At 43.7% G+C, this 17,554-nt stretch overlaps 1 protein-coding gene across 1 annotated transcript in view; it reads right to left on the bottom strand.

The window, feature by feature from the left end:
• Positions 1-17,554, bottom strand: part of ITK (IL2-inducible T-cell kinase) — a 29,205-nt gene that overhangs the window by 1,559 nt on the left and 10,092 nt on the right. Inside the window, exons 2-15 of the mRNA XM_010138098.1 lie at positions 13,751-13,855; positions 11,332-11,413; positions 9,591-9,719; positions 8,914-8,954; positions 7,967-8,118; positions 7,647-7,712; positions 7,403-7,457; positions 5,272-5,351; positions 4,601-4,737; positions 3,765-3,839; positions 2,910-3,081; positions 1,987-2,203; positions 470-534; positions 267-385 (exon numbers count right to left, since the gene is read on the bottom strand). Coding sequence (XP_010136400.1) covers positions 267-385; positions 470-534; positions 1,987-2,203; positions 2,910-3,081; positions 3,765-3,839; positions 4,601-4,737; positions 5,272-5,351; positions 7,403-7,457; positions 7,647-7,712; positions 7,967-8,118; positions 8,914-8,954; positions 9,591-9,719; positions 11,332-11,413; positions 13,751-13,855 — 1,495 coding nt within the window. The remainder of the gene's footprint in view (positions 1-266; positions 386-469; positions 535-1,986; positions 2,204-2,909; positions 3,082-3,764; positions 3,840-4,600; positions 4,738-5,271; positions 5,352-7,402; positions 7,458-7,646; positions 7,713-7,966; positions 8,119-8,913; positions 8,955-9,590; positions 9,720-11,331; positions 11,414-13,750; positions 13,856-17,554) is intronic.

The following is a 17,554-nucleotide window of genomic DNA, read 5'->3' as shown; positions in this document are numbered from 1 at the left end:
GAAATAGAGTTGATTTTTTGGTATGATATAGCACTGCACAGGCATAATTATTAAATTGGCTTCATTTGCAGTGTTCCAAAGTCTCTAGGTAGTTTACTATTCTTTCCTTTCTTTCATTTAAATGATTTTGGCTTGTTTTCCTAAGCCATTATTCAGGCAAAACATGCTTGGAGCGCAGAGGACACAGTGTTTAGGAGAGTTTACTTGAGGACTGAGCCTGTAGGCTTTCTGTTGGATTTTTTTCTATCCTGACAAGAGGTTCTTACCAAATGACCAAACATCAGATTTGGTGCTATAGTTGCTGTAGGAGAACACCTCTGGAGCAGACCACTTGACTGGAAACTTGGTACCTGTGGAGCTGGTATACTGGTCATCAAGAACAATCCTGAAAAAGAAGGGAGTGTGCTGAGTAACCCTCCCCATCCCAAGACAGCCCCGCAGGGAGCATACGCAGCCTCGGTGGCATTACCTCGACATCCCAAAGTCAGACACTTTGACCACGTGGGATTCCCCCACCAGGCAGTTCCTAGCGGCCTGCAAGGAGAGAAGGTGCAAAGGCAGAGGGTCAGAGCTGACAGACTGTCACCACCACTCAGTTGCTTTTATCCTGGCAGCGCAGATAGTGCTTAAGAGAAGGAGAATCAAAGTGACGTTGTACCACACAAAGAGGGCAAAAACTTGAGGTTCTCATGCTTTCTCTGCATTTTTCAGCCAGCACGTTCCTGCTGCCACAGAAGATGTTTAACCATCAGTCTGACTTGCAGGCCGTTGTTGCCCAGAAAAGGCAGCAAAACACCCTAAAATACCCACAGCTACTCACAGTCCTTGCTTCCCTAACACAAGATCAGCAGTTAGTGATGCAGCTTGATGGAACTCCATGTAAATAAAAGTATTTTATAAGCAATGCAAGTTAGAATAGGTCTTTTTGGCATCCTCACTGATTTTAGATATGAAGTCTGGTCAGTACCCAGGAACTGTAGGAGCTGGGGCTCCTGGAGAACAAAAGTCCACTCAGAAACAAACTTTATGCCCTCATTTCTTCTCTCCCAAACACAAGTAAAGGAAATAGATTAATCAGTACTCCAGGGGATATTGTTTTCTAAAGTTGTCATGGGTTAAGTCTGGGCTGGCTACTAGTCAAATGACAGATGCTCTCTGTTAACTCCTCTCCATTCCCAAAGGGGAAGAGAAAGGGAGTAAGAGAGAGAGAGACTTACAGATTGGAAAAGAAAACTGAAACTTTTAATGAAAATAATAATAATAAAATGAAATATATACAATACTAATACAGAGCCCAGCCACCCCCACCAATGGCAATCACGTCACCGTCACCACTGATGCTGTGGGCAGGCACTGGGGAAGTCCCAGCCTGGATGCAGTGGCAGACAGGAAGTGGATTCTGGAATTGGATTCAGGAGTGCATGTACTGGGATTGCATGTCCTCCTCAGACACTGGTCGTCGAAGAAGTGAGCCTGACCCTTGTGACCCCTCAGCTGTATACCAAATATGACGTCTGTGGGATGGAACACTTTGTTGGTCAGTGTAGGGTCACCTGTCCTGTCCACTCCTCCCCGCAGGTGCAGCCTGCAACTTGCTGCACCCCCACCGTGGCACACAGGTTTTAGCAGTGACCTTGGTCTGCACAGCAGCAAGTATAAGCAAGAGCCTTTCTGCACACCAGTCCCTGCTAGTGACTGTAAACATCAAGCACTGTCACTTCTAGAAGCAGACACTGACTGCAAAAATATGCCATTAACTGTCACTTAGAAGAGACTGAGCTGAAAATTAAACCCACTGAACAGAATTAGTTGTTCTAACTCAAACCAGGACATAAAGTATTGCTGCTGCTTCTACAATAAGCATTGTGGATGGATACATGGATACAGATAGGTGGGAGGGGTGTGAAAGCTGAAATTAAGGAAGGGAGAAAGCACAGGGAAAAGCCCACCTGGAGCAGAGGAAAAGTCTATGTGGGACCAACATACCAGGTCTCTGTGGATGACAGAGTTTTGCTCCAGATAAGCCATTCCTTCACACACATCTTGGCACATCCCCAGCAGAGTTTCCTTTGAAAAAGTGCCCCGCTGGCTCCTGAGATAGTCAGACAAGCAGCCGTTCTCCATGAACTCAAACACCAGACATATGGGAGAGTTCTCAAAGCACACACCATAAAGCTGGACTAGCTTGGGGTGAGACAGCCTCCTGTGGGAGAGGGAAAAGAGGCTGAAATAGGCTCAGTGCCTTCTATCCTTGTAGCAAGTGTGTTACATACAGCCACCTACATGACCCTGCTGCACTGCTCTCTCTGTAAAGGTCAGCTCTGAAAACAGAAGAAAATGTGTAGACCAGGTCTAGTTTCAAGTAGCAGCAAGTATCATCCCATGTTAATAATGGTAATGGTCACCAAAAGATTTTTCTGCATGGAAAATTATCCAATCAAACAAAATTAAAATCCACTTCTGTCTATTTTGAAGGGAGCGAAATGCGAAAAATACAAAATCAATAAAAACGAAGAGAAATACTTTGTGCAAAGCAGAAACATTTTGCGGGTAAGGTTTTTCACTAATATTTCCCTTAAATTTTAAGAAATTTCTCCATCTAATTATTTTTGACAAAACCCACTTTTATCTCGAAAACATACCATCAGTTAACCTTGCCTTCCAGAAGAGCAGGGATCTGGAATAGCATTCTGGATATTGGTAGACTTAGAAGCATAGTAGTTCACCACACTTTGAACTGCCTTCCTTTGTAACCACCTTGTAATCACTGCTCTCTCTCTGTATTATTTAGATATATAGTAGATAATCCAAGTTTAAATTCCCCATTCGTATTCCTGAACATTCTCACCACACTGGTTCAGTCTTATAAATCCTACAGGGTCTGATTTCTTTGTGAATGTACTACTCACATCAAGACTTTAGCTTCCTCGATGAAATCCTCTTCAGACATTGCTCCTTCACGAATTGTCTTTATGGCTACTTTCGTCTTATCCAGCAAGTAGCCAAGGTAGACCACCCCAAACTGCCCGCTGCCAATTTCCTGCACGCGGGTGAGCTCAGAGGGGCTAATGACCAATTTTCCTGTTGAATGGAAGGGAGAAAGAGTAAGTAACTAGCCGTAAAATGTCAAACAAAAAGCTTTTGTGAGCTAAATATTGAGACAGGACTTAAAGTGATTCTATCTGGCTCCTCCTCAAGTTGTCTCTCTGACCTCATTTCCCTGTTCATGCTGCAGGTCATGTTTCAGAGTAGGAGCAACATCCCCTTGCTTTCCCCACTTGTCTTGTCTATCTAGTTCTTCAAGGAGGATTGTTTCTACTGTGCTTATGTGCACTACTGAGCACAACATGGTTTTGAGTTTCTTTAGTGTCTCCAGGAGTTACAATAAAGATGATACCAGCAGAATTCTATAGATAACAATACGCAAATGGAGGCATCTTTCAGGAGGGACTCAGCTTTCATCAAGTTATGCTATCTCCTACTCCCACTGCTTTTCTTCACCATTCATTTCAGCATTTAATGTTGGCTTCAGTGAGACCCTGGGGTTCCCATCACCTCCCTCAAGGCACTGCATGATCAGTTCATTTATTTATTAATGGTAATGACAAAGATCACAATCTAGTATCTCAATAGTGCAGTGTAAAGATCTAAAGAAAGCTATTTATTGTGGTGATAGTCGGATTAATATTCATCAATATCCATGGGGATATTCAGGATCACCCAGCGAGGAGTGTGATTTCCATATAGTTATGAGAGTACCGTACCGTAGCTCAGCCCTGCAGTGATTGGGGCCTTTTTTCTCCAAGAAGACACTGCATACCGCAAACGAGTGACAAGACCTGAATAACAGAGGAAAAGGAGGGTTCCGGTTGTCATCACAGTCATGGAAAGTGTGGCTGTCACTACCCCAGAAGGCAGTCTGGATACGGGAAGTGGATTTATTGTACTGAGTTCTCAGTTCCACTTGAGGGCAGCTGAACCTCTACTCAAGACTGTGATTTCCTGCCTGTTAGAAGGAAGCCAGTTCTGAGCAGTTACAGCTTATTTCCCATTTTCACTCTGTCAGCAAATGTGAGCTGTGAGTCTCTGTTAAAGTCTGACGTCATTCCAAATTACACCTTTTATTTGCAGGGTATTTCTGAGGCCCAGGGTTTCCCTTGGCACTCCTGGACTGTAGGGATGGTGGTCTTTGGTAGCTCCCATATCTGGCTATGGATCCTGGCCGTGTCAAATCAAGGCCCAGGGATATATCACCTCCTGTACAAGAAAGTCCTGCAGCGTAGTTCAAAGAGGTAGCTTGGTCTGGCAGTGGTGACACACCCTCAGGAGCTCCCAGGAATGAAAGGTCTCTTTATGGTTATGACAGTACGACATCTGGGATGATCATAGTAACCCTTAGGAGGATGACCAGAATGAAGATGTAAAGCTGGCAGCTGGCCCGAGATGGTAATTTTCCTGCCATGCAAGTGCCAGGATAAGTGGAAGAAAAGATGATTTCATTGTAAGGACAGAGGGTTTGGAAGCCTTCCTTCATTCAAAACAGTCACCTGGCTGCATGATAAAACAGCAACTTGCCTACTCAGCACTGGCCTTCACTCACCTGCTGCATTGTGCTGGTGATAGTTGATGAGTTCAGGGATGCAGTCAAACACATGCTTTTCTGCCAAGTAATATCGCTTGGGAAAGTCAGTTGTCTCATTGATGTGGTAATGCTTTATAACAGGATTGTTGTCTATGCTGAAGAGGAGAAGGAGCAAGGAGTGAGCTGCAGTTGCTAATGAGAGTAGTACTCTTGTTGTTCTCCCTCTCACTCAGAGGTCTCATCTCTAGAAAGGCTGAGGTTTCCCCAGAAGAGCAGGTTGAGTACTGAGTTTCTCTGTCTCTTTTTTCCAAAACAGAACTGTCTGCCCCATCAGTGAAACCCTTTCACTAGTTTTGTATTACCCACCCTTGATGAGTCCAGCATATAGTACATGTTGATCCTACCGACACTTCAGTTGGGGGGACAATTTCATCAAAATTACAACCCTAGTGATGTCTAAGGGGCTATTTATAGGCATATATTTAGATGCAGGGAGAAGTGGAGCCTTTAGTGCACTTAGTGAATGTGTACTTTAACTCTTCTGCCTTTTTTGGAAGTGTTTTCCCCTATCATTTTCATGAACTTTCTGCTCCCTCTTTATAATGCCAAAACAACTGCAGAGATTACACTCTCATAGAAGCCATTTTATTGATGTAATTGGTGAGAAAAGCCGCTGAGCTCAGCTGTACCTTAATGCTTTGGTGAAAACAGAGACTGTGTACATGCCAGGCTGCCTCGAATCTCTCACCATGAAGGCACCTTCCCTACCCTGTAACAAGAGCAAAGGAGAGAAAACTGGTTAGAGGCATAATGGAAAAAAAGAAGCGGATTGGGGACAAAGCTCTGCTCATTTCAGCCCTGTCTATGCTCAGTCATGAGAATGTGCTAAACACGTAGGAAAAAAAAGAGCCATCAGCCAACAGACAGAGCTTGGTCTGTTCCACGCACAGCTCTGATGGTTGCCCAGTGCCTGCAGGTACACCCATCTGGTCTCTCTTGGGTGCTATGTATTTTTAGCTCAGTTTCCTGAGGAAATGAGGCTTATGTGTTCGTGCTGAGCACGTGTGGGTGTGAGCACATGAGCATGTGTCTCTCTGTTCCTCCAAGCCACTCCTCTGGAAAGGTCAAAGCCATTGATTACTTTCAACCCTATCTGACAGAGCACTGGTGATACTAGTTTTACACAAGTTCTGTGAAATGGGCCAACCCCTTTGAGTATCCTCTATCAAGAGAAGAGCCACACAACAAGAGCACGACTTACTTATTCAACACCAGAGACTCCATGTGGGAGTATATGAAAGATAATTTACCAATGCACCACAAATGGGAAGAGCTTGGTCAAGATCCTGCCCTTTCATAGGCACCCAGTCATCCTGTATCTCAAAATACCTGTGTAGGAAAGCACTGGCACTCACAGAACAATTTTACTTTAAGTTTCTCACTGAAATTGTTTTATAATCATCTGAATGCCAAAATGTATCATAGGCCCTGATCCTGCAGGGCCAGGCACTAATGGATCAGACGGGAGAGGAGAGTATTTAACATCACAGTTTGGATGGCATGTGCTGTCCTGACTTATGTATTCAGAATAAAAAAGAAACATTTTTTTTTTCTGTTTGCAGATAAAGATGCTTTTCACCTGGCATCCTGATTATTTTGTTCCCTCCTTTGCTTTACATGGTGAATTTTCATCATTTTATATGTCCTCTATCTATTCGCAACACTTGGTGCAAACCTAACCCACCAAGCGCGCCCTGCCTCGGCCTCCTTCCCACCTCTCCAGCAGATTGATTCAGTTCCTGGTGAACACAAGGGCTGCAACTGCTACTGCATCCCCCGTTTGTGAACTGCTGACTTCCAGGGTGCAGCTCGGCCCAGGTGGGACCAGGTCCCTGAGCGATAAACCTTCCAGGGTGGTCTCTTCAATTTGTGTCTGACTATAAGCCTGGCCAAAGATCACTCGTGAGCTTGGACACATTTCTGGGGAAAGCTATGGGGGCTGCAAGGTTTTGAACGAGGAGGATCTGCAGCCACGCGGGGGTAGCTGCCACAGAAAAGTTGCTCTGGTAGGACCAAAAGGAAGAGTGAGATCACTAAACCATGCGTGACCGCGTCCTGTAGGAGTTTATAGAAAAGAAAGGTATTTTTAAAACTGCACAAAAATGCTTTCACTTCCATAAAACACTGTGATTTCAAGAAACAACAGTTTATTTGGAACTCCTGTTAGTGTAAGAGCTGATTTAAAAACTAAGGTTCTGTAAGGTTGTGTGGAAAATTTGAACAAGAATTTATTCTTTTTATTTTCACTACAGTCTTCACTGGAAAACTTTGGCTCAACTGAAAAATTAAAGATATGTGCTCACATGCTCACACACATACACAAAACTAAAAAAAAAAAAAAATCTACCCAAACCCCTACTCTTGGCTTTCACCCAAAGTATTTCAGCACGACATTGGTTAGATTTTCAGAGAACTGCTGGCATCCACAGGCCTCCTGCAGAGACAGAAGAGATGAGCTAGTCACAGATTTCAGTCAACACAGTGTTCTGAAAGTGTTTTCCATCAGCCCCAGTTACGGGGTGTGTTTGAGTGAAGAAGGATGGCACAGCTCTCTGCCCACGCTCAGCTGCCGTGGAGGTGAGGGGGTGTAGCTAGTGGTCCTTTATCTTGCATCGCACATTAAGAACAGCCGAGGATGGCAAGACAGCAGGAACCCAGGGTTCAGCTCTCTCTTACACGAAGCATCCCTCGCAGGCTTCACTTCATTTGTCATTAATTAATTATTATTGCCCATCCACCCCACACATAACACTGGTTTACCTCATCCCTGAGGAGTGTTTCTGCTTTGCTTCTGCTGATGTTCTTATTGTACCATCTGAAAACATCAAAAGATTCCGAGTCAGCGTTTCCAGGCTAGTTAAGTTTCTGCTGAAAAGCTGCTGAATTGAGCGTCCCCAGCACTAGTGGCGACACATTATGCGGGGTAGGGACACCCGAGCCTTGTAGCTTCTAAAGCAAATCCAGGGCACTTAGAGGTACAAGAAAAAACAGAGGCACAACTTACTCATATATTTGCAGATTCTCGGGTGATTTTTCCGCCAGGTAACTACTTGGCACGTAGCCTTCATGCCTGTTAAAATGCGACATGGTGTGAGTGCACTAGAGAGACAGGATTTTTTCTACATCAGCCCCAAAAGATTTGCCCGTTTGCCTGACAGAAATGCTCATTGTTACTTAGCAGGGTTACTGGAGAATGAAACAACTGATTGTACCTCTAAACTTGGAGAGTTTCACTACTTACACTAGAGGCCAGCGTATATGTTCATGGAACAAGAAACTGGATGTAGAAAGAATTTGTAAGCTGGCTGTGGAAAAGGGACTTACCCATTCTTATCTTGAATCAGCCACCAATGTTCTTCAGAGCTGTCAATCACATAATATTCCTCATTGTATTGTAACGTCAGCTCCTGCGGATTCTGGGCTTCGTAGTCATATATGGCCATGACCAAGGTTTCCTTTGGGTCTAGCAACAATTTCTGCACAAATTAGGAAAAAGGCTTATCATTTTCATATCCAAAAATGCCAATGGCATGCACTCTAAAATGAGATTTCCTTGGCAGCACTGGTGTCCTCTAGGTTCAAAAACCTTAAAGCTAGGAAAGCACCCCAGGGTGTCTAGTGGGGTATGGTGGTAACGGGAGTATTTTCAGCACTTTCAAACAATGAATTTCATACAAAAACTTTAGTTGCACAGAAAACAGTTACCTACTCCTTCTTATCTCAAGGCAGGATTACCTCTGCCTGTTCTATTCTTTTCAGATGTTTCCTAAACTCTTCTTAAAGCCTCCACCGATAAAATCTCCATGGCCTCCCTAGAAGGATTGTCCCAATGCCCTGCTGCTCTCCTGTAAGACACCCAACTCTTACAACCACCCTGCTTCTCCCTTCTTGATAAATAAGCCAATGACATTTTGTCCCATCCACAGGTGGGTTTGGAAAATCACTTCTCTGTTCCTCTTCACAAGAGTTTTTCTCATATCCTTCCTATTTCCTACAGATTGAAAAAAAAATACAGTTGACACTTCACTCACCATTGGAAGGCTATTTGTGAAACAAAGCTGTCTTTGTAGGACTGAACCTAACTAGTGGGATGCTGGTGATATATAGCTTAAGAAAAAACATGGAAAAGGTAATAGAAAAGCCCAGGGAATGTTCTCACAGGTGGTTTTCTAGGTCTCTGCACTACAGTGACCTTAATGAGGATATATTTACCACCACTAGTTAAACACACCGGACATTAAGAACAGCTTAACGTGCCTCACTGCACTCACCCGGTTATCTTCAGGAGTAGGAGGAAGAGGCTTCTTTGAGGCTGAAATGAAATCAAGAAAGCTAATTTGAAGAAGATCTGGACAAAACTAGGGGAAAAACTATCAAGGTAATGAAAGGTGATGCAGAACCAGTGAATAGCAAGTCTGGGCCTTTTAGGGTCAAATGTGCCAACAGCTTGCTCAGCCACACAGCATGGGTTTGAAACTGGTGTGCAGATTACTTAAGGCATCATCCAGATAGGAGGTAAAAGTGTCTTGGATGAAGAATGATTAAATGTGCTTTTTCAGGAGACAAAGTAAAGATTACACTTGGCCACTGAAACCACAGAGGAAATAGAGTCAGGACAAACTAGGGCACATTGTGTTGAAAGCATGTATCTCAAAAAAGTTGTTATGGTTTATTGACTGACCACAGCTGATCAAGTTTTTAGTTCTCCATCTCATTCTAAAGACCACACTAAGCATCACACAGAGGAAAATGTTAATTCAAAACAAAGAATGCCATATACAGTAACAGACAAGCCAGAATAAGCAATATCCCAAGAAGCCAGCAATATGTGTCTCGATGGAAATGTAACATGATATTCTTTGATGTTCTGTATGAGACAGATTTAATCCTTTGCTTCTGCTAGGAATAAATATTTTCAAGGTCAGGATGGCCTTAACAAATCCCATACCATTTTTGGTGGGGTCATACTCCACGCAGCCAGCTGCCATCTTCTCTGTCTGAGCACAGCATCTCCACTTGCCATCTATCCAAAAATCCGGATGACACTTTGAAACCACGCTGTTGTTGCTTCTGATTTCTGGATTAATGTTAGGGGAAGAAAAAGGAGGGGGGAAGTAAGGGGAAGTAAATTTATTTGCATTAATATCAGCTCTGAAAGACATTGAGAATTGAATAAAAATAATCTGCAGTTTAAATAAGCTTCTTATTCTTGTCAAGCCAAGCTTTGGTGAGTATTATCAGCCTCCTCTGCTAATGTTTTCCTTTCTCCCGAATTGAGTGAATGCCTCCACTGAAGTGGAGGAATAGCTTTCCTGCTGGCAGTGGAGCTCAGATCTCTCTACTGAGGGAGAACAGAATCCTACCAGAGGGACTCTCTCTTTAAACTGATAAACACCAAAACCACAGCAGAAAGGTCTCATAAAAAGAGATAAAACCTGGCAGGCCGTATACTGACGACCCCCTCGAAAGCCTACATCCCTACAGTGTGCACATATGAAGGACATGGGCATGTGCTGCTTTGGTGTTCAGAGGAGCTGTACAAGCTGGCATTCACCAACACTAAACTGGTTTTGCACGTGTAAATACCAGTCTTGGATGTCTGCAGGAGAGACTAAAAGCCCTTCTTTTTGAAGCTCAGGCTCGCTATCTGTAATAACAGTTTTCCTAAAAAGAACAAAAAACTTGTGCTGTCCTGTTTCAAGAGATTATTCAAATTGTTCAAGGGAGGGGACAGTCTCAAAATGTCGAACGAGAAGAGGTGATAAAGTATAAGCTTGGAGCAGGTGCACTCCAGAAGGGGAGTAACTGGTTGCAAGAGTAAGTAATAATATCTCCATCAGGCACAAGGTTTTTAGAGTGAACAATACAGCAGCTTGTGTAGTAAAGCGGGAAAATGTCTTATGTAATTTCATGTAACTAACACCTTCATTATGTCGAGTATCACGCCTCGTTTCTGCCTGCAGTGGTTAGTTACCGCACCCTCGCTTCAGAATCATTGCAGAGAACCACAGCACAATTCAGGAGGTGAACAGGAAATAAAAGCTATCCCCAAAAATATTTCTTAATAATCATGATCCTCTAAGAAGGTTGTCATTTAAACAACAAAAAAATTATTAATAAGAACTGAAAAATCTTCTGCACAGGGAATATTAATTTCTTTAAAAAATGAGCCATAGAAAAATCATCATCTCTTCCTGAATAAGAAACTGAATAAGAAACCTCAAATTAGAGTAACATATTAACAGTTTATCCTAGAAAGAGGCAAATAAAGTATCCCATGCCCAACTTTTCCACTGCTGCTGAAAAAACACCCATCAAATTTAAAAGCAATTTGCTTTTATAACCTCATTCCCCATTACCACTTTGCGTGTTGGGTCAGCAGAGATCTAGGTTGGATATCAGGAAAACCTGTACAGAGAGGGTTGTCAGGCGTTGGGACAGGCTGCCCAGGGAGGTGGTGGAGTCCCCATCCCTGGGGGGGTTTAACAGACGTGTGGAGGTGGTGCTGAGGGACACGATTTAGGGACGCTGGCAGTGCAGTGTGAGTGGTTGGACTCGATGATCTTAAACGTCTCTGCCAGCCAGATGATTCTGCGATTCTGTGACTCCTCTTGCACATTTTCTCTGCATTACAGCTTGTGAGAAGACTGGTCTGGGACTTCAAGAGGTGGGCGCAGGGGATTTATTACCTTCCTTCAGTGTGAAGACCCATCTCTGGCGGCTCTCACGATTAGGTGCAAACACATAGAGTATGTAGTTATCGTGGACGATCTGGAGGGGGAGCAAAGAGGGAGCCAGCCGTTAGAAGCAATCCCAGAGACGCTGGGAACGATGGGGTTACTGAAGGAAACAGGCAGCAGCCCTTATACCAACAAGTTACATGTGAAATGATGATGTGGAAAGTGGAGTAACAGGGCCTGTTCAGAAACATCGCCTAGCCTCATTGACTTGATTATCTAAAATGGAGCAGAAATCCTGATCAAGAAAGAATTCTAGACAAGCAGTGTTTTAGATCAATTTTATGCTGTTAAGAAATGCCCGCGAAATCAATGGAGACATAGCAATTTCGGTCTGCAGAGGATTCAGTCCGTCACTCGCAGACAGCAGTTTATCCTTCTAAAGCATCCCTGGGGAAATGGCATCTGCTTCTCAGCAGTTTCTTGTAAGATACCTTCACTTAAGATCTAAGAGCCAAAGATAGTTTGTATTGTGTCAGTATAAATCTCAAGCAACTCCCTGGAGGTTATTTGGATTACTATTATTCTTCAAATTTTGTAATAGCTCTCATCAGGGTTATAGAGGGGGAGTAAGAAGCTGAACAATAAGCAATCAAGATGCTGTCTTCATCAACTTAATGATGAAAAAATGAAGGAAGGAAGAGAAATATACATTTGTGAAGTTTCAGACCAGAGACTGCAATCATCACGAGAGCTGAAATGACTCAGAAACTGAATCGGATGACTACAATTGGCCCTAGAATTTCTTGTAACACATAATCTACATTTCTCTTCCAATATTTGTCTCACCAATTTAATTTCAAAGGGGGCCCTGTCTCCTTGATGCACAGATGCTTTGGAAAATTTTGTCCACTGTGTTTAAACAGAGGTTTCTATAGGAGAGCAGCTGTTTTTAAACTTTCTGCAGGGGTGTAGATGAGGCAATGTTGAATATTGTTTAAAGAGCAGGAAACATTTGCCACCTCTTGGCCTGAAGGCACACACAGCCATGTGATTCTGTTGCTCTGTATGCTACAGAGAGATAATTTATAACTCTTCTACCAAAAAAAAGAAAGAAAGAAAGAAAGAAAGAAAGAAGTAGGGGAGGAATAATTCCCACTTATTTAAAGCCACTCCTGTTGATATTATTACTATGTCCGTATAACATTCTGACAATCTAAGGCAGATTTTGAAATATGCAGTGGCAGATCTCCATAAGACTAGCCATGAGCACACACCACTGCACAAAATTACTCATTTCGTGTCCCTCTGCAAGGGTCTCACTTGCCAGATGAGCCACACAAACCCAAAAAGCCACTGGTGGTTCCACAGAAGATTTATAGATGGGTGCAGCTGAGATGTTTTATAAAAAACCCCAGACAATATCATGTTAGAAAACACCTCAAAACTGACATTTAGATGTGCTTGTGCAGGAGTGATTACTATGACCCCAGTCCATCATGACTGGTCCACTGTTACCATCCCACCAGTACTGGCCAGTACCTTCACTTTATTTTGCTGTTCCTACAAGCACTAGAGATACAGGGATATGGATTTGAAAATCCAAACCAAACCAAAACAGATCTGAGCGTTCGTTCCTTCTCTAATCCCCATTCACTCAAGTTAAGAGTTTAGCTTTCCCCCAGCCTGGCAGTGCCCAAGTGAAGAGCTTTCCTGTCAGGCTGCTCACCGAGAACCGTCTGCAGCACACGACACCATCTGCTGCTGCTCCCAAATGCCTGCAAACAAGGCTGCAACACTCTGATCACCTCATTTCTCACGAGCCCATTGTGTGCCAACATAGCAACATTTTGTAACGTTCCAGGACAATTTTTATGATCCTGGCTGGGGGTCACCAGGAGATAGGGTTTCCTGACCCAAGCTAGTTTGGGAAATTATTTCCTCTCCTTTCTCATATCTCTGCAAGGTCGCGTTTTCCAGGGCTCAAACTAGAGCACAGTGGATGTGCACTTCTAACTGTCCAAATGGATATTTAGAGAAAACCCTACAAACTGTTTCATGATTTGTCAGATTGACAAGACCAAGCCAAAAAGTTGATGATAGTTCTGAGGTAACAAGAACAGGAAAAATAAAATGTTGCTTTATGGTTATCTAAAGTTATTTATACTTTAAAGCATTTTTTGTGTACATGGGTCACAATCATTAGCTGTTATCTGCAAACCAGAGTCTGGATAATTCACTCTTTTAAAGCCATCTGTGAAGAGAATTGGCCTTGTTTCTGCTGAAACCCACACACTGTAATTATTAAGAAAAACACTGTCACAAATGATAAAACTCCGAGAAATGGCAGCACAGGAAATAGCGTAATAATAATGAGTAAGAATAATAATGAAGTGATATCTCTATCAGTATGGTCGACAGACAGACTCACCTGGAAAGGATATTTATACTGACAGGGAATGATGATGTCACTTTTCACAATTTCCACACATTTAATCCTGGAAAGTTCCACAGAACCCTTCAAAGTCTTTTTTTTCTGAAAGACAGAGGAAAGCACTTGGTTAATGCTGATGATTGTGGATGAAGTGAATAGTTAGACAAGACAGTCATATCCATGGGAGATTTAGTTTTAGTGGAGCAGAAGTAAATTAACTGATTACATAAGATATCTGAAGTATAGAGAATCATTGTCATATATGACACCTTCATATGGATCGCACATACATACGTGCACATACATATATTTCAACTCAGCACATAGATTGTTAGAGAACCATGGCTGAAATTCAGGTTTTATTTTTTTTCTTCCAACAAAATGAAATGCTCTTTTAACTAAAAAGAACTCTTTTCATTAAATGATCAGTTTACTAACACTCCTGTTTCATACTGAAAAGCTACAAAACTACAGTTTATTGGGTGCTGAGAATTCCATATCTGAAATGTAACATTTTTACTACATCTATTTTCCAAGAAACATAACACTTGTCTGTTTTTCTTCTATCTGGGTTTTTAGCTAAGAAAAAACAACAGGAATATTTGAAATAAATAATAACCTCAAAAACTTGCCTACAAAACTATTTTTCTGGCAGCTCTGTTGTTATTCATCTTATACCAGAGAGCTAGATAACAGCATGGGCAGCTAGGGAAGGGTGAGAAAAACAGACATCCCGTATCCCAACGACCTTGGTGTACCCTCTTTCCTACTGAATCCTCGCCCCATAGCCCCTCAGCGAGTGGCACTCAGCTTTTGTAAGAGCGGGGCGAGGTGGATGCTGAGGCGGAGCGGGCGGGAGCTGAGCTAAGGCTCGCTGTCTGGTGCGCGCTTCTGAAGGATTCACTACAAATATGTTTGCTCTTTGGAGGCAAACTGGTTTCCTGTTTTGACTCGTTTTCAGTAGGGATTAAACACGAAATGTCTCCCAGCTCAGCTTTGCAACAACGTGACGGAAATTGGTGAGATTTAAGAACCCCCAAAACACTGCAAAAGCTTCTGTTTCTCAAACAAGGTGACTGTCAGTGGGAGTGAGCATGAACTTCATTGTCCCTGTCATGGGTTATCAGTCAGAGGCACAGCAAGACTTTGGCAACTTTCTCATCCTCCCTTGAACCTCCATCCCAACCCTTTGTGTCCTTCACCCTCCAGCTCCCTTTTGCCCCTTGCTTCTTACGTCACCATGACGCTGCAGCTCTGACCGCTGGCAGTGGCCATTCCCACCCCTGTGCTGACCTTTGCTGCTGCTCTGTTGCTACCTTTTGTCGTTACGTTTAGCCTAAAGCAGAGAAGTAGATGATGCCATTAGAAATGGGGTAACATTTGCCAGAGAGTACTATCAAAGAGCCTCAAAACAGAGTGGCCCCAAGGCTCCTCAAACCTCATTCTTGCACAACTGGCTATTTTGACTTTGTATATTTGGACTTGAGGAAAGAGAGGGAAGTTACTACAATGTGGTCTCACATTGCTGGACGTTGCTGGTGTATTTGGGTTTTGTATTTGTGTTTGCTTGCAGTTTAACCAGCGCCTCTGAATTTACTGCCGGGACCGTCTCCTGTAGACAACATCTGCCTGTGTAGCTCTACAGGATGGACCGGGATTTTTTGATATCAATAAACCCAAGGCCTTAAAGCATCCCTAAATATAAACACCACTTAACTACCAAGAGTATTGCCAAGCTTTAGTAGGCTTCACTGCACCCCATTTTCACCACCTATTTTCTTTCATTCATGTCTATTCACTTCTTTCTTCCAGACTTGGCTTCCTCTGTCTCTTCTTCACAATCCCCTCTATCATCTGTTCTGCCCCTGGGACTTCTACCCTTTTGATGAGACACAAAGCCTTTTATTTCCTATAAAAACCTTCAATTTTGCTAGTGCTGAACCCTCTATCTTATTCCTTTGAAGTCCCAGGGCTTAATCACATGCCCTCCTCTGAGGCTTTCGGAAGCGATGCTGTGCCAGTCACGTGCTCTGCTCTTTCACTGTTGATACCTTTCTGGACTCTGCTGAATAACAGGGTCCAGCCTTCTCAAGGAGCTTTGTGCAGTCACCCTGCAGCTCTCATCACCTACTGTGCTCCTTTTAATCACATAATTCAGTGACAGAAGGTACTCATAATCTTATGTTGCAATGCAACGTCAGGGTGCGTCTCGCAGCCAGTGCATTGCCCTGCAGATCCTCAGCAGATGGGACTTTGTTGATAGAAAGCAATTACAGTTCTGTAGCAGCACAAACAACTGGAATTACCACTCACAAACCAGGCATTACCCAGAAACTGGGCTGGAAGCTAAACATATCCCTGCTTTTGTGATGCTTGACTGCACTTTCATCCAACAAAATCAACTGGGCCATTTGGAAGGGAGTGGAGAGGAAAAGCCTCCTAAAAATGATCTCCAAAAAACCTCAGAGCCTTGTTCCTAAAAGGTCAAGACAAAACATGCTGACAGATCTCCATTTGTTATTTTCAGTCTGCCCGGAGTATAATTAAGTAGATGTTTTAGCTGGCTGGTCAGAAAAAAATCGGTGGTCTTACTGTGTAGTGTGTGTGGACAGACAACCGAGGCATGCTGCTGTCCCGCGAGGAGAAGTACAGTGTGCTGCAGATCAGCCCGTCCGGTATTATTGCGTTGGGCCTGTTATTTGCCATATGGCAATTTCGTGAAGCAGAGCTAACAGCTCTGAACAGAGCCAGGCACATCACAAGCCCAGTGCATTACCATTTTCACCTCTGGTATTTCACCTCCTCTTGCCACATAGCTCCAGCAGCAATCTCATTGATTAATCCTTTAGTTTGTGTCTACTGTACAAACTAGATGATCGCAGTGGTCCCTATTTGCTGTAGATCCCAGGACAATTGACACAGCCCTGCCCTAAAACACAAGAAGGCATCTTACCATGTTTGCTTGGGGAATGAGAAACCTAGCATCTATCACCACCACTGCTCCTCACCCGTGCCGTGGCAGCTTGGCCACCCAACAAAACATACCACTTTTCACCAGCTCAGGGTCTGGGGCAGGGGAAGGAGTGAGGATGTGGAGCCCATGGCGAGAGGGCAGTGAGCTCTCAGCGGCCGCTGCAGGTGACACAGATCTGTGCTGTAAGCGCATTTCCTGAGCATGGCTTTGCACCCCCAGCCTCCACAGATGTGTAAGATCTTTTAAGGTATGGGGCTGTGCAGTCTGAGGAATTTGCTGCTTTCTGGCTAACACTTTGCTGTTGCTATTTGTGAAGCCCGTTCTTCAAAGGCGCTGCACCAAGCATTTAGGCTGAAGGGCACTCGGTGGATACTTAAAGGTTTTGCTGAACCCCAATGTATTTACCAAAGGGTGCTGGCAAAAAAAATGTAGCCACCAGTGCTGGAAGCAGAGGGAAGGAAGGGAGGCAAAGTGCTAGGGAGAGGTAAGGTAGGGGAGGGCAGAGCCTTATTTAAAGGAGCACAGGAGGAGAGCAGGCAGCATTTGCTGGCAGGCAGAAAGGCAGCATGCCATGTTTCAAAAGTTGTGTAAGACCTTGTATCTTGGTTTTTTTTGTGCTGGTGAGGGGAAAAACCAAGCAATCAAGATCCATGCGGCTGCAAATGCCTCGGCAGTGGTCAATACCAAGGACTCTCCATGCTGCAGCTGGGCTTTCCTTGTCCCACGTTACTGTGTGTTTGTGTCCACCTCTCTGTCTCCCTGCACCTCACCCCCATTGCCTGCACATCCCTTCCTTTGCAATGCCGGCTGCTCCTCCCAGCCCAGCC

The sequence above is a fragment of the Buceros rhinoceros genome, unplaced genomic scaffold (assembly GCF_000710305.1).
Source record: "Buceros rhinoceros silvestris isolate BGI_N320 unplaced genomic scaffold, ASM71030v1 scaffold18756, whole genome shotgun sequence".
In the NCBI taxonomy this organism is placed as follows: Eukaryota; Metazoa; Chordata; class Aves; order Bucerotiformes; family Bucerotidae; genus Buceros; species Buceros rhinoceros.
The sequence above is the reverse complement of the archived record's forward strand: the minus strand, read 5'-3'. Positions and strand labels throughout refer to the sequence as shown.